General features: G+C 39.3%; 1 protein-coding gene across 2 annotated transcripts in view; it reads right to left on the minus strand.

Moving 5' to 3' along the window:
- POU6F2 (POU class 6 homeobox 2) overlaps nucleotides 1-27788 on the minus strand; it is a 491272-nt gene that overhangs the window by 54261 nt on the left and 409223 nt on the right. For both annotated transcript variants that reach the window (XM_004676660.1, XM_004676659.1), the window contains exon 7: nucleotides 7064-7210. In XM_004676660.1, coding sequence (XP_004676717.1) covers nucleotides 7064-7210 — 147 coding nt within the window. The remainder of the gene's footprint in view (nucleotides 1-7063; nucleotides 7211-27788) is intronic.

Genomic DNA, 27788 nt, shown 5'->3' on the forward strand with positions numbered 1-27788 from the left:
CCCCCCCACCCCCACCTTCTGAGAGGCGCACACTTAGGGAAACACTGCCTGAATGTAATGGCTTCTCCTGAGATGTGGAAATAAAGCGCAACTGGACTCAAAGGGGAAGTATGATATGTTAGTAGAAAGATGGAGGTTGTTTATCGTTGTTATTGTTTTATTTTTATTACTCGAGTGAAGCCAGGGTAAAATTCTTATAATGTTACTGACCCCATGAACATATATTTTCCAGTCTCTAGAAAGAGTTGATTTTAAAAATGTTATTTTCTGAAAAATGCTGTTTGCTGTGTATTTCATTGAATGTCACTTAATTTTTTATATCACTTAAACACTTCATATATTTGCAAATAAGAAAAAATAACGTTTTTGTTAGACGATTTTGAGATTAGAAAATATGGCCCAGGCCCTCAGTTAAGTATTACATAAAGAGCCTGCACTTCTCTATAACATTGAGGGTGAAACACATAGGCACCCTCTCTGAATATCTAGCTGTCTACTCAGGTATGTTTGAAACTTATTTATGCAAAATGTCTAAATGCTATATTCTATTTTTATTTTAGAGTAGTATTCTGTGCATATGACTGTAATTTTTTTAAAAAGATTTCTTTACTTATGTTTACAAGAGCTGGGATGTAGGCCAGAGGGGCAGAGAATGAGAGGACTCACCAGAGACAAAGTGAGGAGCAGAACAAGCTGATTGAAATACTGCTGAGGGGAGCAGTGGGTGAGACAGGAGAGGTCTGCTGCACCTCCTGGGCCACCTCTCTGGCCATGGATGGAATTGGTGCTGCAGTGGATGCTGATAGCTTCATAATGCTGAGACTTAAATCCTCTGGCCACCATGAGGCCCAACCTTGTAATTATTAGAATCAATATTTTATAGTAAAGATACAACACTTGCATGAAGGAAATCACATTTATCACCTGGGGAAGGGAAGGAGGAGAATGGGAGGAGAGAGGGGTAAACCTTAGCTATGTCAGTCATGTTTTACTTCATCAAAATAAGCAAGAGAACTAAAGCTTACAGGAAAAAATATTAACAGGCAACAACTCTGAATGTTTAGATATCTACGTGGTTGTACAAGCATACCTTTTGTAAAAAATTCTTAATTTTCAACTTTTCCTTATTAAAAATGAAGTAAAAGTATATGTGCAACACCCAGTTCCTGGTCAGTTGATTTTAGCCGAGTAAGTCTAATGCACCTCATCTGCACTAATCATGTCAAAATCACAAAATATTTATGTCTGTTGCACAGGAGTTGAAAATAAGTTTTCTAATGTAGGCAGCAGTGACTTTGTTAGAGCTATGCGGACCTAAAAAATCCACTCAGGGCTCAGTGGACACTTACTGGATGAGATTTGCATTTAGTGTTATCTTTGTTGATCTTGTAGTGATCTGCTCTATAAGATTCTCACATATCTATTTAAATGATGAGTTAAATTATTTTTGACATAATTCATGGTCAATGGCTGGTTTTTCATCTTAAAGTAATAGATATAAATTATTAGATTATTAATAAATTAACATTATTTATGAGCTGCTTAGAACATATCAGGCACTATGCTAAGCACTTTTCCTGCTATTATCACTTTAATCCTGCAACAAAACTATGTGACAAGTCTTCTTATCACTCCTGTTTTACCAATAAGGAAATATCAGTGAACAGAGGCACAGAAAGTTCTAAAACTTATTCAAAGCCAAATAACTCTTGTAGAAATGAGGTTCAATTAGACTTGCTTCCTTCAAAGCCCACACTGTTAACTACTCTGCTATTATGATAGCTAGCTATTATTATGAATAGGAGGGACATTCTGGTAAATCATCATATTTTTTCTGTTCTAAGATGTACTTTTAAACATATTTGGAAGTAATGATTAGAATGGTCTTTCTGCTTGCATCGGAGGGTGGTATTCCTGCTTCTCTCCTCCCCAGAACTGTTGATACAGGCAACTCATTATTAATGATTTTGTGTAATCAAGGCTGTTAGTATCAATAGATCATTCTTTAATCATGACCTTATGGCCACTTTTAGAGGTAGTCCTTATCCCACACCGCAACAGCAAATCCTTCCACTGGCAAAATCAGTTCTATTCAACTATTATTTGTCTATATAATTCACAACTGTATTTGGGACAACTTGTATAGGTAAGTCCCTTTAAATATTTCTTCTTTTATATATTAAAAAATTAATGTTGTTTGTTGATTTTCTTTTAACTGACTGGCTTTTTATAGCACAAATGGAAGGTCTTGGACTTGTCTTGCTTCCACTTAAGAAAAATTCACAATATTGGAGAACTAATTTCATCAGAAACATTCTGAGCTTCAGTTAAAATGTAAAGTGTTTTCTTTAGCCCCAGGATAAAATAAAATTTCATTTGCTTTTACTTTTCTGCAGTAATGCAATGCCAATAAGGAGATATTGCCAGGGAGACGAGGGAAGCCAATTCTATAACTGAACAAATCGATGGTAAATCTACTTGCCAAATCCTGAACATCTCCACTGAATGAGTGTTGGGTACATTCATGCACACACACACATTTGCACACATGTACACACATTCATACCTACTTAGCTCTCCAGGGTAAGGATGAGATTCCCATAACTTATTCCACAATGATTCTCACATTCTCAAAGCTTGCACATACACATACTGGTATGTGGGTTTGAACTGCGAACACATAGCATTTTAAATAGTAATAACCACACTTACTGAGCATTATTGAATGACAACTTGTGCTTGACCCCAATCTAAGCATGTTAATCCTAGAAGCTAGTGACATTATTATCCCCATTTTTCACAGAGAGGGTAAATCCGTTACTCAGGTTCTCCCAGTTGGTGGATTACAGTCTGGTATCAAAGCCCAGTGCTACCTCTTGCTGTATATTTAAACCAAACACGGGTTTCCAGGAAATGCTAGGCAAACTCTAAACCAAAATCATGATGATGAAAACTATGTCAATCAGTTGTGTCTTTAATGTATACTTAATGTATACTCAGGTGCTTATGGTCCTTTTCCTACACATTTATCATAAGCTGGAGCTTAGGTTTTATTGTTTTTATTTTATAGTGAAATGAAAAGCTCAGATAACTCGAGTCATTTGCTAGAGATTGAAAAACCAGTGATTGGCTGACTTGAGATTCAAATAAAACTGTAACTAGTGCTCATTCCTTTGTCTAGATTGTGTGCTTGCACAAGTTTCTGACTCAGTAAGTAAAGAGATCTGGAACATTCTTCTCAGCTCGGTGATAACCATTATGTTTTCTGATCACTAATTCCTGGTAGGACACTTGGTACCTTCCCACCTTACAGTGAAGTTGAGTATGATATAATTTTAAAGTAAATTATATCAACATCCCTAGGTATGCTTTGTGACCTTTGAATGCAATAATTCCATAAAATTGATCACTTTTTGGAACAGTATCTGGCACCTAAATTTTTAAAGAAGATTTATTTATGCATACAAGAACTGGCGTACAGGCCAATGGTGTGGGTGGTGAGAGAGACAGAGTGGGAAGCTGAACAGGCAGATATTCTGAAATACATTGCTGAGGAGAGCAGCAGAAAGTCAGGAGAGGTCTTCCATGCTATGTAGTTTACCTCCCTGGGCCAGGATCAAACTCATGCTGCAGTGGCTGTGGATAGATTCATAGTGCTGTGCTTTAACCCCTTGTGCCACCAGGAAGAGCCCTGATTTCTAAATTAACTGCATGATAAATGACAGGGACAGAACAATATAAAATCACTGAATTTTCACCTCTATATAAGCCCATTAACTAACTGTTGGAAAAAGGTAACAAAAAATATTCTGACATAGATTGAGATTTCATACAGAGGGAAGTAAAACTGCAAATTCTAGGTTTAGGATTTCTTTTTGCTGCAAGTAGAATGCCAGGGACCTGGAGGAATAGTCTAGCAGGTCTCCTATGAGTGCTAGGCATCTTCCAAGCAGCAGGCCTGAGACTATGTCCTGGTTGCCTCACTGAGGTTCTGTTAGAACTTTGAAGGATGAGACTCTGGTTTATTGAGACATGCTCATTGCCCTACGGTTGTAAAATCTTGAAAGAGATGGGTCAGAAACCAAATTCCAAGCAGGTCTGAATTCAGTCAGGGTTCCTAACTTGGTGTCCAAGTAGCCAAGAAATTCTTAGTAGTGGGTAGCAAGGTTGAGGGCATTTGTGATAATTGAATGACACTGTTTGATTCCTTCTCAACTGGCCGCCTCACTAAAGTATCATTGGAGTAAAACACACTTTTCAAATTCAGGTTTAGATTTTAATGTTATTATTCCCAGGTAAGCTTTCAAATGTCAAAACAAGTTGATGTCAAGAATTTAAATGAAAGAATTTCTAAATATTCTGAGGGTTTTTTTTTTTTAACCTTTTCTGGGAAAGCACTGTGAAGATTTTTAAGGTATTAAAGTGGGCTGGTATAAATCCTAATTTAAATGGTGTGTTGAACAACTTTAATTGTATTACCATGATTCTAGTGTGTTTTTATCTTGTATGCAAATAATGCAAGTGAAGGGAACACACACACTTTTTTCCTTTCTTGTAATTTGATGACTTCAAAATGCTTAAAACATTATCTTAGTATCAACAGATGAAGGGAAGGGCATACCCTTCTTTCCAGGAAAGTTTGTTTTTATAATCCAAATGTTAAAAAAATAACCGGGCCCTCCCTGGTGGCGCAGCGGGTTAAAGCACTGCACTGAGAATCTAAAGCCACTTCCGCATGAGTTCGATTCCCGCCTGCCCCGGAGGTGACCACATGGCGTGGCAGACCTCTCCTGGCCCGCCCGCTGCTCCCCTCAGCAGTGTACCTCATCGATCTGCCTGTTCTGCTCCCCACTCTGTCTCTGGTGAAGCCTCTCACCGCCCCTGAGCCTCTGGTCTGTACCCCAGTTCTGTATGCACAAATAAATAAATTAAAAAAAAATTAAAAAAAAAAATAACATAGTGCTACATGAGTGAGGCCAGTTCATCTATTGGGAATGTATCTTGGTCTCCTCTTGCACTCAAGGAAGATGGGATGCCATTGGGCATGTGTCTAAAATGTGCAGACAAGACTCAGAATGGGCACTATTGATTTATCTGTAAAGTAATTATTTTTTATACTAGGAGGCTTATGTATCATATGAAATCAACTATCAGATTATGGTTTCTAAAATTTGGGAAGATAGTAGAGTGTTTTCATATATTTCTCACTCAATTTCCCCTTGTTAACATCTTACGTTAGTCTATCATATTTATTATAATTAATAAACAAACCCAAGACATTAAAAATAGTCTTTAAAGTGAAAATAATTTAAAGTAAAGTTAACTCATTCAATATATGCAGAGTATTGACCAAATTCATTTTTTTATGGGTACTTCGGTGCTGAGAGAGTAATTCCTGGGAGCTGGCAGAGGAAATACAGAACCAAGGTTGTAACTCTAGTTGCCACAGAAAGGGATTGGCAAGGTGATTAGTCACCTGAGCATAAGAAGAATTTCTAATAATTCCTACTAAACAATGAAACATTTTGAGAAATACTAAAGGGATGAGGCATAGTGGTACATTTTACATTGGAACACACAATCAGAGTACAGTATCAGTAAATATTATTTCTTTTTTGAACTCATGACATTTACATCTCAAGGGCCAGCTGGAAACAGCATCCAAGACTGACCTGATCTGCATTTGAGTTTTAGATATTATAACCAACTTTTCCTCCACCCCAATACCCCATTCCTTCAGAAATCTTAATAGGATTTTGAGAGCCTCCATTTAGCCCTGGCTGCATAAAATGATTCTTTGATAAAAAGGGATTGGAACAAGGGTTAAAGCCGACATTGAAAGGTTACTGTGGAGGGCACAGTGTTCATACAACCCTCCTTTAATATGTGTGGTGTGCACCTGTGATAAGATGATTCATTACCTGGGGCTGCTCTTTGACAAGCTCCATCGTTCAGCCCTCCGGGTTCTGACGGGACAATCCCACACCCGCCCAGGAAATATAACAAGGTCAGCTTTTTCCCCCCCGCCCCCCGTGGGGCATAGATGGAAACAGTTTAGCTTATAATGCATCTTTGTTTACTCTTTATGTAAAATAAAAACAAAGTTCAAGATATCGCAATTCCAGTTCTCCAGAGCAGGCCAAGCAGGAAGGGGTAACATTGCTGGATAAATAACTCTGAGAACGAAAACGCTTGCGGGGATGCAAGCCCCATCAGCAGAAAGCAAAATCGGCAGTGTGGTGTTCTAACCACGGAGGCTGCCCACTGTGTCAGACCTTTAAATGGGAGACGCCCCGGCAGCCTCAGCTTTCACCTCTTGCATGCAGCTTTCAGGTTTATTGAGGTCTTGACTAGGGAATGCCCTTAGCTGGAGCTTTGTCAATGTCTGGGTGACTGGGACGTGGGCACATGTGCAGCGCAAGGGATGGGTGACACTGCACGAGGCTCCCGTGGACTGAAGTTAAGGTACAAGTGAACAAGACATTGCGAGATGCCTGAGAAACAGCAAGTGTGTCTGACTTGCAGTTGCCTTCACTCTAAATCGTTCTTTCTCTTTTGTTCTTAGAGCACTTCTTCAGTCATTTCCTATCACATTCCCATACATTTAGAAATTGCCTCTGTTACAGTTGATTTAGAAATCTTAGGGCAATAAAGAAAGAAATCTACCAGTTTTCCTCATTATCCAATTTTTAAAAAAGGAAAATATAAAGAAACACATTTTTTTTTAATTCTTAAAATTTAACTTATTGTAATTATTTTTTAAAGAATGCCCCGGTCATGAAAAGGAATTTCTTTAATTGAGGTGATAACATGAGTTAAGCTACAAAAATAAAAATAAATGAATAAAACTTAAGACATCCTTTGGGAAGAAAAAAAAAAAAAACCTGGCTCCTAAAATATAAACACCTCCCAACCCTTCTCCTAGTCTTGACATTGCTAGTAAATGTTATTTATTTGCCTCGAATGGATGTGGTTACATATCACTGTCATGCAAAAGAAATTCATTTCCTTTCTGAGTTCAATCTGCCATAAAAATTCACTCTTGTTCCCATCTCCCACTCACCTGTCCTTGTGCATTAGTAACTAGTTGACCCGTGACCCCCTGAAGACTGGAGAGGGCATTGCCAAAGGCCTGTGAGCTTGCTATGGAGCCCATGGCTGCTGCTGCTGCAGCCGCTGCAGCCTGACTTGCTAGTGGATTATTAACCAGCTGCAAAGAGAGAAAAGATCAGGATGAAACCACCGAGAGGCACAGGCACATCACACCGATATAACATTCACTGGGGGACGACTTCTCGTCCCATTTTGCTCATGCAAACCCACTGGAGGGGCCCTGGTGAACATTCTCTCTAAAGCTGTGGGGTTTGGGAGAAGTTGGAAATGAGGCTGGAAGGGAAATGTTCTCTACAGACACCTGGCTGTTTGATGGAGTTTGGATTTAGGACTAGCCCAGGAGGGAGGGAGTCTGGTTTTATAGGTAAGGTGGAACATTAGGATCTTCCCAGGTGGAGAAATGATTTTGAAGTCCCTGAAGTTTTGTCCTCTACACTAAATAAAACTCGAAGGAAATGTCACTTTTTTTTGGGGGGGATAACTGGACAGAATGTAGGATTAAAACAGGAGGGGGTAAGAATGGTGTGGGGGGGGAGAGGAATAGATAAGAATTTCTCATTGAGTTTATAATTTTTATTTGTGAATTGCAATTTCTTTTAGGTTCTTCAAGAAATGGGAAAATCAAGGGCACTAGAGAAGGAAAACTCCAGCCGTTGTGGCTTCAGGGTGGTGAGTCTAAGGTCGGGGTATGTCTGGTGGAGTCACCTTGGACATGGGATTTATGCCTAGGGGAAAGGTCCTTTGGTGAGTTGTGATTCTTGCTAATGTGGAGAATACATGGCCTGCCTGTGGCCTATGTCCTGGGACAAGTGAAATAGGGAGGAGAATATGATTGCAGGGAGGAGGGAAACTGCTCAAACAGGAGGTTATGGCTGCCAAAATCTGTTTTTCCATGGAGACCAATTCAATATTCTTTATCCTGCCAATTTTCCACGCCATAGGTTTTCAGACCTTCTGACCATGAGGCAGAAGTGTGGCTTGAACTAAAATCTGCATTTAGGTTAATGACTAGATATAAATTCAAGAAACATTTAAACTATTTTCACAGTATTGGTTTTGATACATGAATTTCATTTGTATTTATTCTAGGGTGTTATTTTTTCCCTATATAGTTTCTCTCAAGTACAACAATTGTTGTGTATAATAATGCATTTTCCATCACCAGACCCCACATCCATGAAATTCCTGCATTTTAGCAGAAACCTGCCAAGACTGAGACTTGGGGAAAAAAAAATTAATGCTGTGCTTAATCAAATTCTAGTTCTTTTAAAGATGCTTCTTTTTCTTTATCTTTTCTTTCATTCTTTCTTTTTCTTCCTCCTTCACTCTTTCTTTCTTTCTTTCCCTCAAAACATACTTTGTTACTGAATTTCTTGGCCAAGAGCTTATAATATCTAACGAGGAAGGAAGTCCTCAAAGGAACTTCAGAAAGAACAAGAATTTACTAATTTGTTCCCCATTAATGTATTATTCTTATTTTGGTTTCTTTATTCATTTCTAACCAGATTTCATGTAATTCACTGACCCAGCACATTATTTTTTAAGAAATAAAAATCCATTTTAAACTCATTACTTTATGTGCCTTTTGCCTTTATCTCTCTCCTAAAAGACAATAACGATTTTCTTTTTAAGGAGAAAAAAATTTTCTCATTCATTGACCTAAACAAAAGCCCTGTCTTATCCCAGATTACCACCATGGGATTTTAAAAACTCAGCTTGGCCTTGAACATGGTTTTCTAAGTATGTATTTATGGTATAAGTGAGGTAGTATCAATATATGTTTGGCTTGTTGCTTAAAATGAAAGAGTTCATATTGTGCACTTTTTTCTACTTCTAAGGAGAAGAACTTTGAGAAGTATCTTCCCCAAACTACTAGAGAAACAGTTACTTGAGATGAGTCAAATCATCTGCCAGCCATTGTATTTACATTTGTTTGTGCAACAAAAAAATGAAATCAAAATGAAATTCCTGGATTTCAGGGCATCTCAAATTTCTTTATCCTCAAGGAAAAACTAAATTATGTGCAGTTTGGTTTTAAGCTTATATATGCAATTTTGTTCATGAATTTTGGTTGAAAAACTTAAATCAGTGCATAAAGAATGCTTTGTTAAGAAATACTTCACAAAGAAGATATACTTTTAGAGGTTATAGTTATAAGACATTTCCTTAACATTTAGATCAACCAAAAATTCATATAAAAATTATGGAATTACTACCTAGATTGAAGAAGTCCCTACATTTAAAAGTCCAGTATATTATCAGCTATAGTCCCTGTGTTTAAATTATGGCATATATAAGGATAAACTATTGTTCTGAATGTAAACAATCCATCTACTTTTTGTGTCATGGAGCCGGGAATGGAGGTAATTTTACTGCTCGGACAATTGATTCAGCAACCACAAATGTACAGATTTTATTTTTAATGTTTATTTCCTCTATATCCTGGTCCTAGGTTGAAATTCAGTTTGTTCTTCTTTCTGCCTTTCCCTCTTAATGAAGAAAATGCCAACTCAATGACTCTCTTGCCCATGCCCCTAGGTGTCTGTAACAAGCTTATGGGCTGTGGGGCAATGTTTGTTGACCCCTGGGACCAGTACTAGAAGTAAGGGGAGGGAGTGTGCTGTACACAGACAGCAGGCACAGGTCAGTCTGGAAGCTGACAGCATTTCAGGTAGACCATTGGTGTAGCTGATGGATGCAGCTTCGTAAATATCTTTTGGCTTTTTTGCTGTGACTGCCAAGGCAGGGATGTAACCCACATTAAGATATGTGGCAGGGAGCAGGAAGTGGGGGCCTGGAAACCATATGTGTTCTCCTTATCACCTCCGGTCATGTCACTCCATATTGTCCCCAGTCATGTCATATTAGCAGTATTCCTATCAATATTTCTTCTTGTTGGAGATGCAGGGTAGATTTGGACAGCAGGGAGCCCAGGCACGATAAATGCACATAATAAGCATGTGAGCATTAACATTCAAGGACCAACTGGATATTTTGAAGTTGCTGCCAAGTTTATGCCTTTAGACCTTTTCCGTGCACCTAACCAGCAAAAGATGGCTCAAATGAAGTCTGACTGTATTATATACTTGTGTTTTCAACAGACCAGTTTAAAAGACATACTGCATTTTAGTGCATGCTTGTTTGTAAACGTGGGCGCTCTCACAACAAGGATTTGCAGAAGGCGAGAATTTTCCTGTCACATCCATTTAGATTCTGGGTCTTGAATCTATCAGACTATAGTTCTGGAACCCTCAGATAGTCTAAAAAAATGCACTAATAGAAACATTACTTCTTAACACATCCCCTCCATAATTCCTCTTCCCCTTCCATAATTTTAGAGGTTCTAATAACAATAATTAAAAAATAAACAGGTTTGTATCAGTAAGGAAGGACTCCAAACCTTCAGAGCTTGTCCATCTATTCAGCACACAACTGAAGACATCAACTCAAGCCAGACTGCCTTTAAAACATGCCTCAATTTCTCATGGGTAAAATGGGTGTAAAATTAGTGCCAACCAGAGCTATGATTAACAAGTGAGATAACACATGCAAAAGGTTTAGAACAACACTTAGCATATACCATGTTCTCAATAAATATTCGCTATTATTCTCAACTTTCATATTGTTCATGAAGACTTGAATAATCAATTTATGAGAATTAGAATTCATCCCCATAAATAATTTGTCACTCTTGGAAATAATGAGACTATAAGATATGTATTTTATTTTTTAATTATATTCCCTAGTTTTATTTTATTTATTTTTAAAGAGTAGTGTGAAGAGAGCTATTAGCTAACTACCATGATTATTAGATGAGTTTCAGGATTTAAATGACAAATATGTTTTTAAAAATATTTCAAACTGGGAGCCCTCCCTGGTGGTGCACGGGGTTAAAAACAGCACTATGAAGCTATCTGCAGCCATTGCAGCATGTCACGAGTTCAATCCCCCTCTAGAGAGATGACCCACATTTTGCAGCTGACCTCTCCTGATCTGTCAGCTGCTCCCCTCAGCAGTGCATTTCTGTTAGTCTGCCTGTTCTGCTCCCCACTCTGTCTCTGGTGATTCCTCTCACCCCCACACCTCTGGCCCTGTACACCAGTTCTTATCTGCATAAATAAATAAATCTTTAAAAAAAATTTCAGGGCCCTCCCTGGTGGTGCCGTGGGTTAAAGCACAGCCCTAAGGAGCTAAAGCCACTGCAGCTTAAGTTTGATCCTCACCCCAGAGATGATCCACAGGGTATGGTAGACTTCTCTTGACCTGCCTGCTGCTCCCCTCAGCAGTGTACTTTGTCACTCAGCCTATTCTGCTCCCCACTCTGTCTCTGGTGAATCTTCTCACCACCCCTCTCACCGTACCTCTGGCCTGTACCCCAGTTATGCATGTACAAATAAATAAATCATTAAAAAAATTTTCAAACTGGAGGAAGCCAGAAAACCTGACTCGACCTGCTTGTCTTGGACCACTCATATTTGATTATTTAGAAAGAAATTTATAGAGAAAACCATGTTTTGATTCTGAGGCAAGTTTTGTTATGTAATAGACTTGCAAGAAAAGACTTTTCTTATCCTCATATTTTGTTTATGACATAGGTTAAATTTCATAAAGACACGGACTTTAGAGTTTAATTTCTGCCTCATGTCAAAATATTATGAGTGAGTCTACCTAGCAATTATTGATTTGCTGGTGAAGGCATGCAGGGATAAGCTTTGAGAGAAGTTTCTCTTATAGATACATGCAATCTTGTGTTCACTGCAGCACTATTTACAATAGCCAAACTATGGAAACAACCTAAATGTCCAAAGATAAATGAGTAGACTAAGAAGATGTGTGTGTGTGTATAATATATGTCATACACATCCACACTGGACTACTACTCAATCATTAAAGAAAAAAAAGATAGGGCCCTCTCTGGTGGTACAGCAAGTTAAAGCACAGCACTAAGAAGCTAAAGCCACTGCAGCATGAGTTCTATCCCCAGCCCCAGAGGTGACCCACATGGCACAGCAGACCTCTCCTGGCCTGTCTGCTGCTCCCCTCAGCTGTGGACTTCGTCAGTTGGCCTATTCTGCTTCCCACTCTGTCTCTGTTGAATCCTCTCACTGCCCTTGCACTTCTGGCCCGCACCCCAGTTCTGTGTGCATAAATAAATAAATCTAAAAAAAAAAAGATAAACTCTTGACTTTGTGACAGCATGGAGCTGGAGAGATTTACACTAAGTGAGAAAAGTCAGAAGGAGAAAAACCATGACCTGAATACAGAGAAAGAAAACAATGGTGAGACCTAAACAGAACAATCACAATCCCAAGAAACCTTAATATAAAATTACGGCTACCAGAAGAGGAGCCAGGTGGGGAAAGGTGAGATAAAGTGGGGAGGAGGCACAGTGGACTAGAGTGGAGGACTGTGGGTGCCTTGACAGTGAGTGTGGTGTGGTAAGACCCTACACCTCTGAATCATATGCAGTATTGAAAATGGAGGTTGCGTCAATTAAAAAAAAGAAAAGCAATAGGGCCGCTCTGGTGGCCACAAGTGGCTAAGCTCATCACTACGACCCGCAGTCATTGCAGCACAAGTTCGATCCTGGGGCAGGGAGCTAGTCACGTGGCACAGCAGACCTCTCCTTTCCCAGTCCCTGCTCCCCTCAGCAGTGTATTTCAGTCATCTACCTGCTCTGCTCCCCAGTTTGTCTCTGGGGAGTCCTCTTACCTCCAACAACTCCCCACTGACTCCCCACCCTCGCCACACATACATCCAGCTCTTGTTTGCATAAATAAATCTTAAAAATATATATATAGAACAACAAAAAATTTCCCAATATATGCAATGATCTAGTTCTATGTATCTCTCCCTCTCTCTCTCTCTATACATATATATATATATACACACACACACATACACATCCCCCTATATAAATGGACATTGTGACATTGTATCTTAATGAGAATAAATTCACAGCCCCAAATCTATAGTGTTTTGTGCATGTGTCTATTATCTGTGGATGTTGAATAGTGATGAGAAGAAAAAAATTGACATCGTTTCTTCAAGAAGCACTCTTTGATGATGTCCTGTGTATAATTATCACCACGGATGATATGACTCCATGTGGAAAGGGCGTCTTTATCTATCTTGCCTTATCTTCTCTTTCACTCATATGTGCTTCCTACAGTTTAGTAAGGAATTCAGGTTTCTTGAATCTGAACAGAAGCAAACAAAATACTTTTTATGAAAAATTGTTGATTATATTATCCCATCAATACATTTTTTTTGGTAAATTTTATCTATAAAATGTATGGCACACAACAAAGCAACTTTGTGATGATCTTCTATGTTTATATCTTTATTCCAAGAGGGTCTTATGCATGTAACAGGCTCCGAACATTTCTTTGGAGCATAATTGCCCATAGTCTATAGTTTTATCATTCTCCTCATGAGCTATGTGGATTTTATAGAGTATGGATTTTGGAGCAGCTCATTTTGCTACTAACTTTTCAATTTAGAACCTTGGAACTGTGGTGCCTTTTGTTTAAAAATAAAGATGTTCATAAATGCATTCATCACAACTCACAACTCACTTAAGGTCAGAAGTGAGTAGAATTGGCTGCCTAGAATGTGGAGGACAAATGTGGCTTTTCAAGTTCATTTCCATACTCAGGTCTTTGACTGTTTTTATACTGCATATGTGAAAATGGTTCCTTGGGTTCCTTGGAATTATTTTAACCAAATCAGTACTTCTACTCCTTACTCTCAAGTCTTCTCTTAAAATCTCAAGGAAATTCTGATAGACAAATATTGGAGGGGTGGTCATATTCATTGCAGTGACCCACTTGGTATGTATTTTTTTTTTTTTAAGATTTATTTATTGTTGCATACAGAACTGGTATACAGGCCAGAGGTTCAGGGGAGGTGAGAGGATTCATCAGAGACAGAGTGGGGAGCAGAACAGGCCGAATGATGAAGTATACTGCTGAGGGGAGGAGCAGGTGGGGCAGGAGAGGTCTGCTGCACCATGTGGATCACCTCCGGGGCAGGGATCGAACTCATGCTGCAGTGGCTTTTGCTTCTTAGTGCTGTGCTTTAACTCCCTATGCCACCAGGGAGGGCCTTATGTATTTTATCCTATCAGGTTTCCCCCTTGATCTCATGGTTATTATGTGTCATAAAACCCTCAGAATATTTAAAAATCAGTTTTATGAGTGATAATGCGGAGGCATGTTTTTGCCACTTGCTCTCTGCTCACTTTCCTCTGGAAATCGCAATGAGCTAAATGTTGGCCATCCACTTTTCTGACAGCCAGAAGTCTGGGACTGGAGTGCCTGAGATTGGCAGTGATGATTGAGACACTCTGACATCCTAAATCACCTTGGGCTTACTAATGCAACATCATACTGATTTCTGTATAGTTTCAGGATGATTGGATTTTATTTTATTTTTTATTATGTGGTAAAATTGAAGTCTAGTAACTTTCAGTTTTATTTTTCAAAGGATTCAAATGTTTACTTCTTAGGTGAATACTTTCTGGGAAATCTACTATAGTGGACTCCAGTTGAAAATACTGTGTTGTGTGCTATAATATCGTGTCCTTTGGGTTGGGTTGTGTCCCTCACCACCCACACCAAAGGAAATTCTGTGAGGTGAAGGAAGCATTTGTTAACATGACTGTGGGATTATTATAATATCTCTATGTAGTAAATCACTACTAGTATACTGTAATCTTCCCGAATGGGCAACTTTCCTTTAAAGTGCCATTATTTAATTAAGAGAGGATCTTTAAAATGACCTTATGTCTGAGGTTGGACATCCAGAAAACAGAGTGAGGAAAAAGAACTATGCAGTCATGGGCTCTGGAGTGGGAGTAGGTCTTCGAACTGTCCCACCCAATGTGAAGGAGCTGGTGCTTCATACACCCCTGAGAGTACCAGAGAATAGTCCCTTGGCCTCAGGTAAGGGCTGGAATTCAGATCCCTAGTATTGGTGGCTCTTTGCTCTTGGAGTTGAGTGGAGTCCTTATGAGAAAGGCTGCCAGTACTAGTTGTTAAATGTCTCCCAAAGCAGAGTGGGCAAATCAAGGAAAAGAGGGATTCTCGGGGGTCTGGATGGAAGATTAGTAATGCTACTACAGTGAGAATGTTTCTATCTTTTACTTGTTAATGTGTTCATCCCACAATCTTTGTTCAGTAGCAACCAGGTTTTGGGTACAGTGTAAGGAGACAGTATGAATGACTGGATGACATGTCCCTGACCCTGGGGCTTATAATCAAATAGAAAGAGAAATTTGGTGGGAAGGGAGGGAAAGTAGGAGAAATGGTTAAGGGGTAGTATCTGGACCTGGGATGGGAGGGTTGGAACAATAGCAGTTTGAGGTAGGGGTCAGTGAAAAATGAAAGGGGAGCTCCAGGAGACCTGGGAGGGGCAGCTCTGAGTCTGTACCTAACCTTGTTCAGAGTTGAGTAGAAAAGTACAAATGTAATTGTGGTGAATGAACCATTCAAACCGAAAGGAGAAACACAGGGGTTAAAAGTGTGTGTTCTGGAACCAGAGTGCCTGGGTGCTATTGCTAAGACTGTCAGTAATGAGCTGTACCTTTTTGCTTTGATCTGAACCTTTGCACCTTCTGACTTCTCCAAATTCATGTGTTGAAATCTTAACATCCAAATATGATGGTATTAAAAAGAGGTAGTTAATTTTTGAAGCACGAGTCCTCAGAAATGGGACTTGTGTTCTTATAACATCACCCTGAGAGACCCCAGCCCCTGTGTGTGAGCACACAGTGATGGCCTCATGAACCAGGATGGAGGCTGTCACCAGAACCCAGCAACGCTAGTGCCTTTTGCTTAGACATCCCAGTCCTCCAAACTGTGAGAAATCAACTTCTGTTGTCTAGAAGCCTCCAACTTGTGGTGTTCAGTATGACACTCTAAACAGGTTGAAAACTTTCTGTCCTGTGTCATCAGTTTTAGTAAATGAGGACAATGATAGTGGTAACAGCTTCAGCACTGTTGTAAAATATAACACAGGTTAATAAATGCAGAACATAGGAGGCATTTCTGGCATGTAGTGAGCACTATATGTGTTTGATAAAGTAGTTGATGTTCTTTGTGGAAAGTTTTGGTCATATTGCTGTGTTAAAATTGAGTCCCCTCTGCCCCTCAATCCCTGCAGGGTAGTCACACTGGCCTTTTTGCCATCTTCAACTCCCTGGGGGTGTTTACCTTTGCTGTTTCTACTTCCTTAATTCTCTCCCCATTCACGCATCTTTTATGTTTGTTTATTTTTTAAAGATTTATTTATGCTTACAGGACTGCAGTACAGGCCATAGGTGTGGTTGGTGAGAGGCTTCACCAGAGACAGAGTGGGGAGCAGAACAGACAGACTGACAAAGTACACTGATGAGGGGAGAAGCGGGTGGGTCAGAAGAAGTCTGCCACCCCATGTGGGCCAGGAATAGAACTGGTGCTTCAGTGGCTTTCGAGAGCTTCATAATGCGGGGCTTTAACCCGTTGCACCACCAGGGAGAGCCCCATTCACACATCTTTTACCCCAGGTCGCCTGCTTAGAGACACATTCCTTGACTACCCTGTCTAAATAGCGTTCTCAGTCCATGCTTAAATATGTATAAGGTAACGGTATGATGTCTGGGCTTCCATAGTGGGGTGGTCAGAGAGGTGAGGATTTGATCATGGTAAAAGCTGTGGTGGAGACACAAACAGTCTGAGATGATTTTTCAGTTTTTTATATACTATTGCAGCTTTCCATAGTAAAAGTTTAAAAAAATTCCTTTTACTCTCCATCTTCTCACTTATTTTACAGTATTTAGATTGATTTACTCGTTTGTTTGTTCTCTTTACCCCACCCTCTAAACTGTAGATTTTGGGTCATTTGTTCTATCTTTAGCTCTTTCATCAGTACCAGCCGCCCAGTGCTGCATGGCTTAATCACCATTTATTGAATGAAGAGAGCTGAAGATTCTCCACCTGACTAGGATTTGATGAGAGTTTGACCCGGCACTATGTGCTAAAAAGAGTTAAAATTTTAGAAGCAAACACCTCTTAATTCTTGTTTTTGAAAACTATAGCACCATTTGTTACAGTTTTTCACACCACCTGACTGGCCAGAGACCCGGGTGGGGATTCTCCTTGGAGGGTCCTGAGCAATCCCTGAAGTGTTACTTCATGTGAATCAGCACCTGTGTTTATACCCTTTCTCTCAGCTGCTCAGGCAGGTTCCCGCCAGGTGAAAATGGGCTCCCAATGGTGTTCTTAACTAGTTGGAAATAGTCTCGTCTATAAAACTCAAGGCAGGCAGCAGCTAAATATGAGGGCTCTGTATGTTTTGGACAAAACCCTTCCTGACATCCCTATATACTGCAACTGCTTGGTGATTGGCAGAGGGTTTTGTTTTTTGTGTTTTTTTTTTTTAAGATTTATTTATTTATTTATTTACGCATTCAAGAACTGGGGTACAGGCCAGAGGTGTGTGGTGTGGGGTGAGAGGATTCACCAGAGACAGAGTGGGAAGCAGAACAGGCAGATTGACTGAAATACACTGCTGACGAGAGCAACGGGAGGGTCAGAAGAGGGCTGCCACATGTGGGCCATCTCCCTGGCCAGAGATCCAACTCCTGTTAAAGTGGCTGCAGCTAGCTTTATAGTGCTGTGCTTTAACCTATTGCAACACCAGGGAGGGCCCAGGTAGAGGGTTTAATCTCTAGGTTTGATGTTATTTGGAAGCCAAAGGATAAGGTTGGAGTGAATGAGGGTTTTTATTTTTGTATCTTTGGGCAGTGATGGTGGAGATGGAGTTGGTTCATGGAAACAATATGCCCCAGCCCAGACTTGGGGGTTAGAGCAAAGCCTATGTAGTTTGCAGGAGGGGTGGTCCCTTCCCTATAGTATGGCCTCTGTGGCCATGGCTTGAGCTATGAATCCAGGGGGCGGAGGGTAGCCTCAGCTAGGGGCCTGCTTTCATGCAGACTGTTGTGGGACTTCAAGGGGATTCAGGGCGTCAGGCCATGTGGATACAGGGTCAAAAGCGATACTGTTCTCCGATGTCACAAACCCAGGGCATTATTGCAGATGGGCAGACAGGTTCTTTAAACACAATGGATGCCGCAGAGTGCGTTCTAGAAGTACCCTGGGAAGAGCATGCTTTCCAGGTCCAGCTCACTCAGGATGATCAACGAGATCTGCAGAAGGGAGCAAGCACTTGAGAGAAGGAAGAAAACAAAGAAGCCTGGCCTGGCACTGTAATAAGGGAGCAGGCTGCTAGAAAGCTTTCCAGAGGGATGCATTTCTTTTTTATTTTAAAATTTACTGATAAAATACTCAAGCAGCCCAGAGTTGAGAGAAAATACTAGCTTTTAACTTAACCCAATACATTTGATTTTGAAGTGGAGAGGTCAGCATTATGGAAACACACCAGCTCTAAATCAGATTTCATCCAAGTTATATGTAGACAAATACTGTGTTACCACAAGCCTACACATCTCATTTCCTTTTCTGTCTAGTCCTCCACTTAATAACCTGAAAATCTATCTTTTTATTGAGTTTCATGCTATTTTCTTACTTACATACAAGAGTGCTACTCTTACCAATTGCCTATTGTCATGGCACATTAGTTAGGTGAATTTGTTGATATTTCTGTATTTTTTATTCTATCATCCAGTTTAAACAAGTGCCTGGGAACACTCCTGTGATGAGAGAAAAAAGGCTATACTTATTTTTTTAAGAAATAAATTGCTGCTATGGTACAGTAGTTGGTGTTATTCTAGTTTCTGGCTAAGGGAACACATGCACACTGTTCCCGCCCATGCCTAATTTACCCGAGTCACCCCTCAACACTTGTTAAGTTCCTGCAGGGAAAATAGATACTACTGAAGGCAGAAGAAAGACAAGAAAGTATGAGGGACTCAAAGTCAATGTATGGTCTGCCTTATGGAGCCTCAGGACAATTTTGCTCATTAGCTATTTCCTGTTAACCACTATATAGGTGGGGAGCCTCAGGGATAATGTCTTGCCTTGAAATACTTCGAGTCTCATCCATTTACCCATGGTTTTTACTTGCTGCAGCAGTCTGCAAGACAAAGAGCGCCCAGAGGAAGGCTTAGCAAAGAGCTTCCAGACTGTGGGGAGACAGACATGTAGACAGCGAAAATCAGGAAGTAGTGGGTGCCTGTGGTACAGGTGTGCTCGGTGAATTGTGGAAACACTGAGAAACTGACTAGTTCAGAAGGGAAAGAGGGAGGGTGTCAGCAGGCTTTGTGAAATGATTGATAGGAGCTCAGTCCTGAGTAAATGACAGGCAAGAGTAGGTAGAGCCGAAAAGAGTAAGCACAACAATGTGGGCCCTTCTGAAATTGAGGTACATTATGAACATCCAGAGCACAGCTGAAACATGATATGGGCTGAGCAATTCTGAGTTGGGTTCTGAAGGCAGAGAAAGGTAGGAAATATAAATTAGAGGTGCAAGTGGCATGTATGTGTATATGGCACAGTGCATCCCCTGAGCAATTCCCTGCAAGCTGTTGCTATGGAAGCACTAAATATCACATCCTTTGCAACATTATGGAGATAGACTTAAACAACTTTGTAGCTCGGGAGGCAATACTAATTGATAGTCATCAAGTCATAAAATACTTTCACATATTTTATAAAAAGGGAAATAAAAAGTGCTGACTGGCCAAAAATTAACTCTTGAATTTTGAATAGTAAAAACAAAGTCATCATCTTTTAAGATACAGAATGTTTTCTGCTATAAAAAAATTACAAAGGTGGATAATGAAGGGGGCTGTTGTATGCCTGTGTGGGGAAACTGGACCCATGTGTAAAGACTGAACTGTTATAAACTATGATTTTATAAATGGATTAAAGAGATTATATTAGTCTATGATATGATTTCAGGTCTTTGAGAATCTTCACAAAGAAGACCTAAGTCTTTCATTTACCTTAGGGCTATTTTACTCTTGCATATGTATATTTTCTATTGGCATTAATTTTACTATTGCAATGTGAGGAGGCTTTCAGTTGAGTTTTGTTATAAATAGCAACATATGTTGCTTCTTCAAACTGGCCCGGATAACCGGTTGGTTATGAAAATGTGTTTGTAACAAATGTTATATCTTAGATCATGCTTTTATGTGTCCATGGGCAAATGGAGAACTTTGTTTAAGCTACCAGTGAATTTTGTTATTGTCCATAATCACTTGTTTGCCTTATAAAATATATTCTTGAACACATCTACTGTAGAGGAAAGCTAGTGAGAAGATAACCATCCTTCCTATGGAACAATACAACATTTGGGCCATGCCTTATTTTCCCCAAGGGCTAACGGAGAGCAACCCATTTATTGTGGGTCTGCAGTTGAGCCTTAGAACATCTACTTTCTTGAATTTACAATCAGAATAGGATTTATCATTTAGACTACAGGAAAAGAAAAAGTCATTTCTGGCCATGTCATACCCCTCTTTAAGTGGGTCACCATCTGGAGCCCTGGGTGAACTTGAAGGAACTTGGTATTTCCTTCACTGTAGAGAGCAGGGGCATTTCTGGCAGCAGCTCTGTATGCCACCTGTGTCAGATTCATTGGCGTCCTGGTGCTCAGAAGAGAACTGTGCCATTAGGAAAAACAAATGGTCTAAATTATTAGAGAAAATGTGATTCTGTAGAAACAGGAAGATAAGTACATGAAAGAGAAAGCAAAAACATGACCTGAATGCTCAGAGGTAAATAAAATCCTTCTGCACTCACAAAATATATTGGTTATAGGTTGTTCTAGAAACATTAAGCTAACAGTAAGAGCCACTACCTGTAGGAGCCGCAAGCCAAGAAAATATAAAAAGTTGTTGTATAGATCGTTTGGGAAGTTTCCATTAATAAAACTGAACATAGGTTAAAAAACATAAAGCTTAATCTCACCAAGAGCAAAAGCAAGGCTGAGTGGGGATTTTCTGCATTTAAGAAAGCAGAAAGTCACCAAGGAAACCAATCCACCCTATCAGTGAAGAGAAGCTATGTTTAAAATCTCCTTGCCAATACTGGTAACTACTGTGCACTTAGAGGCGGAGAGCAGGTAACTAGTGATGCAGGAGGGAATGTGAAAGGGGCGGAAGTCAGGGTACCTGGTTCTCTTCCTGAGTCACTGCTCACTGGACTTGCTGCCTTTCCCTCATGAGCCCCCATTTCCTTGTCCATAATATAGAAGATTGATCTACATCAGTGGTTCTTAAAAGTGGTCCTGACAGGCTACTAAGGTTTTAGAAATGTGTTTCCAGTTAGCTTTTGCCCTGAACAGCCGATATGTTGAGGCCCACCATCTTATCACCATCATGCTGCCCCAGGGTTGGAGAAGTCACGATCCCTCCACTCCTTGAGAGCTCTGCAGGGCTGGGAAAAAGGTTAGCTCCAGGAATCTCAGCTCCTCTGGAGTGGACTAGAAGAAAGAGCTTTCAACACAGTGTTTCTCAAAATGTGGTCAGGATGCAGCAACACCAGAGTCATATTTTATTATAAAAAATGCAAATTATTGTTTTTATTTATTTGTTTGTTTTTTCATTATCCCTTACTAACAGGCAACTATAAATCAGAGACATTCTGCTGGAAAGAGGGAGAGAGAGGGATCAAAGAGGGAGGAAGAGCTCAAGGGACTATGGTGATGGTGTATGGGTGAATTGGTGGTGGGAACTTTAGAGGGTGTACAGCTGAGAAGAGGAAGCAAACATTGTACAAAGATGAACAGTGACGTAAAATATATGTAAATAAATAAATAAATAATGCATATTCTTGCCTCCACCCCTAGACCTGTTAGAGAGAACCTCTGGGGAGGGGCAGCGCCCTGGGTTGTAACAGTTCCAGGCGATGACATGCATGCAAGCTAAAACCGGACATCCCTGAACAAGTTTCCTTCAAACAGTAACTTTGTGATGACAAACTGCAGGAATGAAATTTGGAACCATGTTACGACTCTTTGAATTCTATTCCTACAAGTTATTGAATAAATATATTAAATACAAATGTTTTCTAAATCTTGCTTTTGTAAGGGGGGTGGGCATAAAGCTGGGAATGGAAGTTGAGGTGAGAGAATGGAGTAAGTTTCTAAAAGACTGTGCTGCCCGGAGCACGCCAACGAGTGGATAATAGCATAGTGCATCTACGGACACCCTTGGCTGAGACCGGGGCTATGGGCCTTCTGAATGAAACTGGAACTGTTAGGAAATTCCATCCTAAGTGACATCAATGGAGTTGAAATCAATAATAGATTTTTAATTAAAAAAGCCATATTTGATCTTAAAAAAATACTAACTGAAAGTTAGCCAAGCATAGACTTTTAAAAATGATAGCAAAGGCTAAGAACTGGCATATCTAAAGTTTGTCTGAAAACTGAAGGAAACCAGTGAAAAGAAGGGAAACAGGGGACTGAAACTCAGGCAGAGATATGGCTGCTGATGATTTTTAATTTTTGTCTGAAACTGTGGAATTATTTGGGCTGTAGGTGTATGTTCTTGTGCATTTGATTTTTCAGATTAGTGAGTACATGAGTTACTTCTTTTAAAAGAACTCTCATCTTCTAAAGGAGAAGAGCATATTTTACTGCTCTTTATGCCTTTATGTTTCTCACTGCAATACATGGAGGATAAATAAAGCAAAATGTGAAAAAGGAAGAAGAGAAAATATATAATTTTAGAGGTGACTAGAAAAATCATTCTATAGAAAAGCATCACTTAAATAAAATATAGGAATATATAAAATGAAAAAAATAAATTTAACAGGTAGTTTTCTAAAATTTTGGTTTCAAGAATTTGTACATGGTGATCAAGGTAGTCATGCAACATTTCAAGGAAAAAAAAGCCATTAAAAACTAGGGAAGGAAAAAAATGTGCAAAATGATGTAAAAATAAACTTTTGTAATAATTAAAGAAAACAAAAACAAAAACAAAAACAAAAAAAACTAGGGAAGGGCCTTCTCTGGTGTCACAGTAGGTTAAAGCACAGCACGAAGAAGCTAAAGCCACTTCAGCATAAGTTTAATCCTGCCCACATGGGGAGGTAGACTTCTGACCTGCCCGCTGCTCCCCTCAGCAGTATATTTCAGTCAGTCTGCCTGTTCAGCTCCCCATTCTGTCTCTGGCAAATCCTCTCACCGCCCCTGAACCTCTGGCCTGTACCCCAGTTTTGTATGCATAAATAAATAAATCTTAAAAAAAAATTAGGGGGAATGCTATGTCTAAGAATTTATCAAAATAAAGTAGAATTTCATGTCTTTAGCTTGAGCTTTCACATGCCAGTAAGTATGATATTTTGGCAGAAGACCAACAATTACAGGTATTTCCAAAGTGTGCTCACTGGAACCTTGGCCCTGGGATTTTCTGTGGAAGAAAAGCTTTGTTGAGTCAGATAGGTTTGGGAAACCCTTCACCAAGCATCTACTTCATGGTGATGTACAGTTTGAAAGATCGTAGAGGTTGTCCGTAGTAGAGAAATATGTTCAGTTTGTTTAACTCTATATTTCCCAGTAAAATATTTGGTTGTTGTGCCCCACTGATATCCCCAGTGTTCTGTGTTATGCACTCTGAGGAAAGTTGGATGATGTATTACTTTGTTATCCATGGATTTAACAAATAGGCTAATGGAATATATCTGTAATCCACTTTAGCTATTCTCATCAACTATATCAAAAGGAAGCACTTTATATTCTAAATCTAGATGCTCTATAAAACATCTAGGTCTGAACAAAATTCCCTCTGGTGCTTTTGTTAATGTTCATGCAAATTGGTTAAGATAAGATTTATTGATTTAAAAAGAATCCTGAAGACAGTACCTGCTTTGAGAATTCACAAATGTATCTGCATTACCATTAAGTGAGTAGGAGGGTAACATTTCTGCATTACTACTAGGTGAAATATCAGCATTCACTAACACACTGGTATCTGATGGTGTCCTCAGAATTACCACCTGAGCTAGCAGTGCCTTTTACATTCCAGAAAGCAGCCTGAATGGAACAGAAAACAAGTGCATGTGTTTGAGAAGAAACCCTTACCAGGGAAAACCTGGAAGTGGTGTGTGGGATTTGGAAGTGGGCTGTGTATGTCTGTGTGTGTCTATGTGATGGGCTGTAGGTTTTGAACTCTGTGTGGCTGACTTCCCTAATTGTAACTTGGGACTAACACTCTAATGTTTTCTATTTTAAGTACTCTAAATAAATAATTGTGAACAAGGGGAAAGTGACCACTAAGAATTTAATTTTGCTTTTAAAACCTCAGCGTTAATAAAACTAAGAAACATATTTTCATATATCTAGGATTGAAATTAATTTTCTTGCATTAAAAGCATATTTACAAATATGTGTTTTATTTTCCTTAGTTTTTGTAGCCACAGTTTGGTAAAGATTTATTTATTTATGCATACTCAACTGGGGTACAGGCCAGAGAGGCAGGGGCAGTGAGAGAAATCACCAGAGAGAGTGGGGAGCAGAACAGGCAGATCGACGAAGTACACTGCTGAGGAGAGCAGTGAGTGAGACAGGAGAGGTCTGTCTCATTTTGTGGATCACCTCCGGGGCAGGGGCTGCTGCTAGGTTGCATTGCTGTGTTTTAACCCACTGAGTCACCAGAAGGGTCCACCACAGTATTTTTAACCTTAGAAGTATTGGTGGCTAAAGTTATTTGTACCTGGGGATCAGTTATTTCACCTCACAGTTTAAATCAAATTACTCAAAGATGTTGGTTTAGTTATATTCAAAGTTACTGAAGAAAACCCCTAACATATACACAAAAGCCTGGATTCAAAGTAAATCAATTTTATATTTTAGAATTTGGCATTGACAGGCTGTTTTGAAGCATGTCAGAATAAAAGTAAAGGATGTATATGAGGTGTACATGTTTGAGGGTGGGGTTGAAACAGAGTGGGGAGAAGAAGAGGTGGATTTCCTGAAATACAATAACAAGAGAAGTGGGGAGACAGGAGAGGTCTGCTGTGCTATGTGGGTCAGCTCCCTGGTTGGGGATTGACCTCAAGCCACTGAGGTGATATCACTGAAACTTAACCCCTAACCCACCAGGGAAGCCCTGTAGATTATTTTTCTGAGAAGTAAATTTATTTAACACATGATATAGTCATGTGCTACTGTCTTTTCCATTAATTTTCATTTATGCATATGGAAAAATAATATATACATTGACTTGTTGTATATGTCTAAAAATGAATGACACTATTTGTCCTTTTGATGGTCCTCATTACTAACACTGTGACTATTACAGAAGCAGTTCTTTGTGGCAAATGTCTTATCTAGAAGGGGAGGAGAGTCAATAAGCTGATGCATGTAGATGACCTTATACTGGTCAAAGTAAAACAACAAAACTGTATAAATAAACCCAGGAGATATAGTGAATATAGTATTTTATTTTGGAGAAAGTTTGAAACTCTCTTATAATTTGCTAAGCATTTTTAATGCATTTTTTTCTTATGAACTTTGTTCCCTAGTATTCAAATAGTAAACATGCATACATTATCAAATAGGCTAACTTAATTAGAAATGATTTCAAATATAAAATGGGGTCAATGTACCAGCCATTATTTTAACAGACTAGATAAAAGATGCACTTGGCAATGAAATGAGGACTTATGTCCCCAACTTTTTTCTTAGAGGACTAAGTAAGTCCAAGTAATTCAATTTACCACGAAGAGAGTTGTTATACAGCCTGCTTTTATTTGTTTAAAAATTATTGTGCTATTCAAACAAGAATACCAACATTATGTTCAGACAACAGAAGCAATAGGATGACTTTTCTGTAGTTAGTTCACCAGAAGTTGCTTCTGTTCCTGGGGACCGGACATTTCCCTGAGTGCTTCACAATGAAACACCATACTCAGGATAATGTATATAGTCAGTCCTTACTTCACCCAAATGTCTCCCCACTGACTTTGATATAAATGTCAAAAAACATCTACTCTGCTCTTTCTTTGAAGATCATAATCTGATGTATTATAATTTCCTAGCCATAACTATTTCTGGTGTCCCTTTCCTTTCATTTTCCACACAAATGATATGAAGTGGTTTTTAGATGATCAATGCAGAAACCCTGCTCTTCCCAACATGAGGAGTCAGATGAATCGATAGGAATTTTTGGGGGTAACTGGATTTTAGTTTCACTCTGGAACTTCTATATATAGCTAAGTAGTCAAAGGCCTTTATCAAGATTTAATTAAAGCACGATGCTTGATGCATGCACAATTGTATTCAAAGGAGGCAACTGTTTTTGGTAGAAATTCTCTTGTATACAAAATGGTATTGAGCTTTCTAAATAACCACACACAGTTGATCAGTTCTATTATGGAGGCAGGAGCCTCCATATTGCAATATGGATATAGAAAATACCCTTCTCCATCCCAACATCCTTCTACACTGCTGAGCTTCTGGCTGCAACACTCTCTCGTTGGTGAGCTCCTTTCTTACAAAGAGCCAACACACTTCCCTTTCAAGGCCTATAAAACTCCACCCCAGGCAGGATGATTGACTCTCTCTGTTATTCCCATAGCACTCTGCATGTGATTCTAATATTATATTTAATTTCAGTCATGCCCAATCCTTTCCTCATCCCAGAGGACCACGAGTAACTCAAAAGCAGACACGTCTTACTCCTTTTTCCCCTCTCCCTCCATTCTGTTGTTTTTTGACAAGCAATTGTTGAGTAGAGACACAAAAGAGATAAAGGATCAAATTGATAATCTTCTCATTGCAAGGATTTGAATTTTACAGAACTCACTCTTTTCTTTTCTATCTTCTCTGTAAGGAAGTCCAGGATTAAGTTTAAGGAGCAATCGCCAAAATGATATTAGTTTAGGCATTTAATGTTCCTTTCATTCTGCATGGATTTGGGTGTTTGTTTTATTGACTCTGCTTATGAGTGCTACGTGTTTTTGATCACAGGACTTTTTAGAACACTTTTGGAAGAATATAAATTACACATCTGCAAATAACATCTAAATTCTGATCTTCAAAAACACATAGATACTGTTATGTGATCAGAAGTCATCTCTCCACTTATAAGGATTTGTTATGGGAGGTGAAGCTCCCGGATTTGTTTGAATCGTTCATCTGACCCAATATTGTTTGCTACCATTCTGTCTTTAAGGGACTATAGTTGAGACACAGGTTAGAAGTGTTGCCTAAATATCATCCACAGAGTGGAAACACAGATGCTGAAACAAAGGAGGAAATATTTGAATCACTATTCAGGATATAATTATGGATAGTGTGCCCCAAGCTTGACATGGCTATAGGTTTTAGGATACAGGAGGACTAGTGGGAGAGGACACAGGAAATGAATCAGTAAACAACTAAGATGAGTAGAGATAGAAAGAAGTGCTAGGAAGAAGCCAAAGTAGGAAAATGTGATAGAGGGTCTGATGGGGACAGAGGAAACAGAAACTGTAAATAGTTTGGTCAGGAGAGATCTTTCTGAGACAGTGAGAACTGATGTGAGAGTCTACAGATATGAGGAAGCCAGTCTGTATATATTTGGAGACAGAATTGTGCACAGGAGGCACAGCAAGTGCAAAGGCCCTGAGGCAGAAACAAAGAAGGCTGTTTACCAGTCCTGGGTTTGAAAAATATTTATAATTACTGAATATTGGTTGTTTTAATTGAGATTCATACACATGGGATAATATATATATATA

The sequence above is a fragment of the Condylura cristata genome, unplaced genomic scaffold, assembly GCF_000260355.1.
Source record: "Condylura cristata isolate star-nosed mole 26May11 unplaced genomic scaffold, ConCri1.0 scaffold00005, whole genome shotgun sequence".
Lineage (NCBI taxonomy): Eukaryota > Metazoa > Chordata > Mammalia > Eulipotyphla > Talpidae > Condylura > Condylura cristata.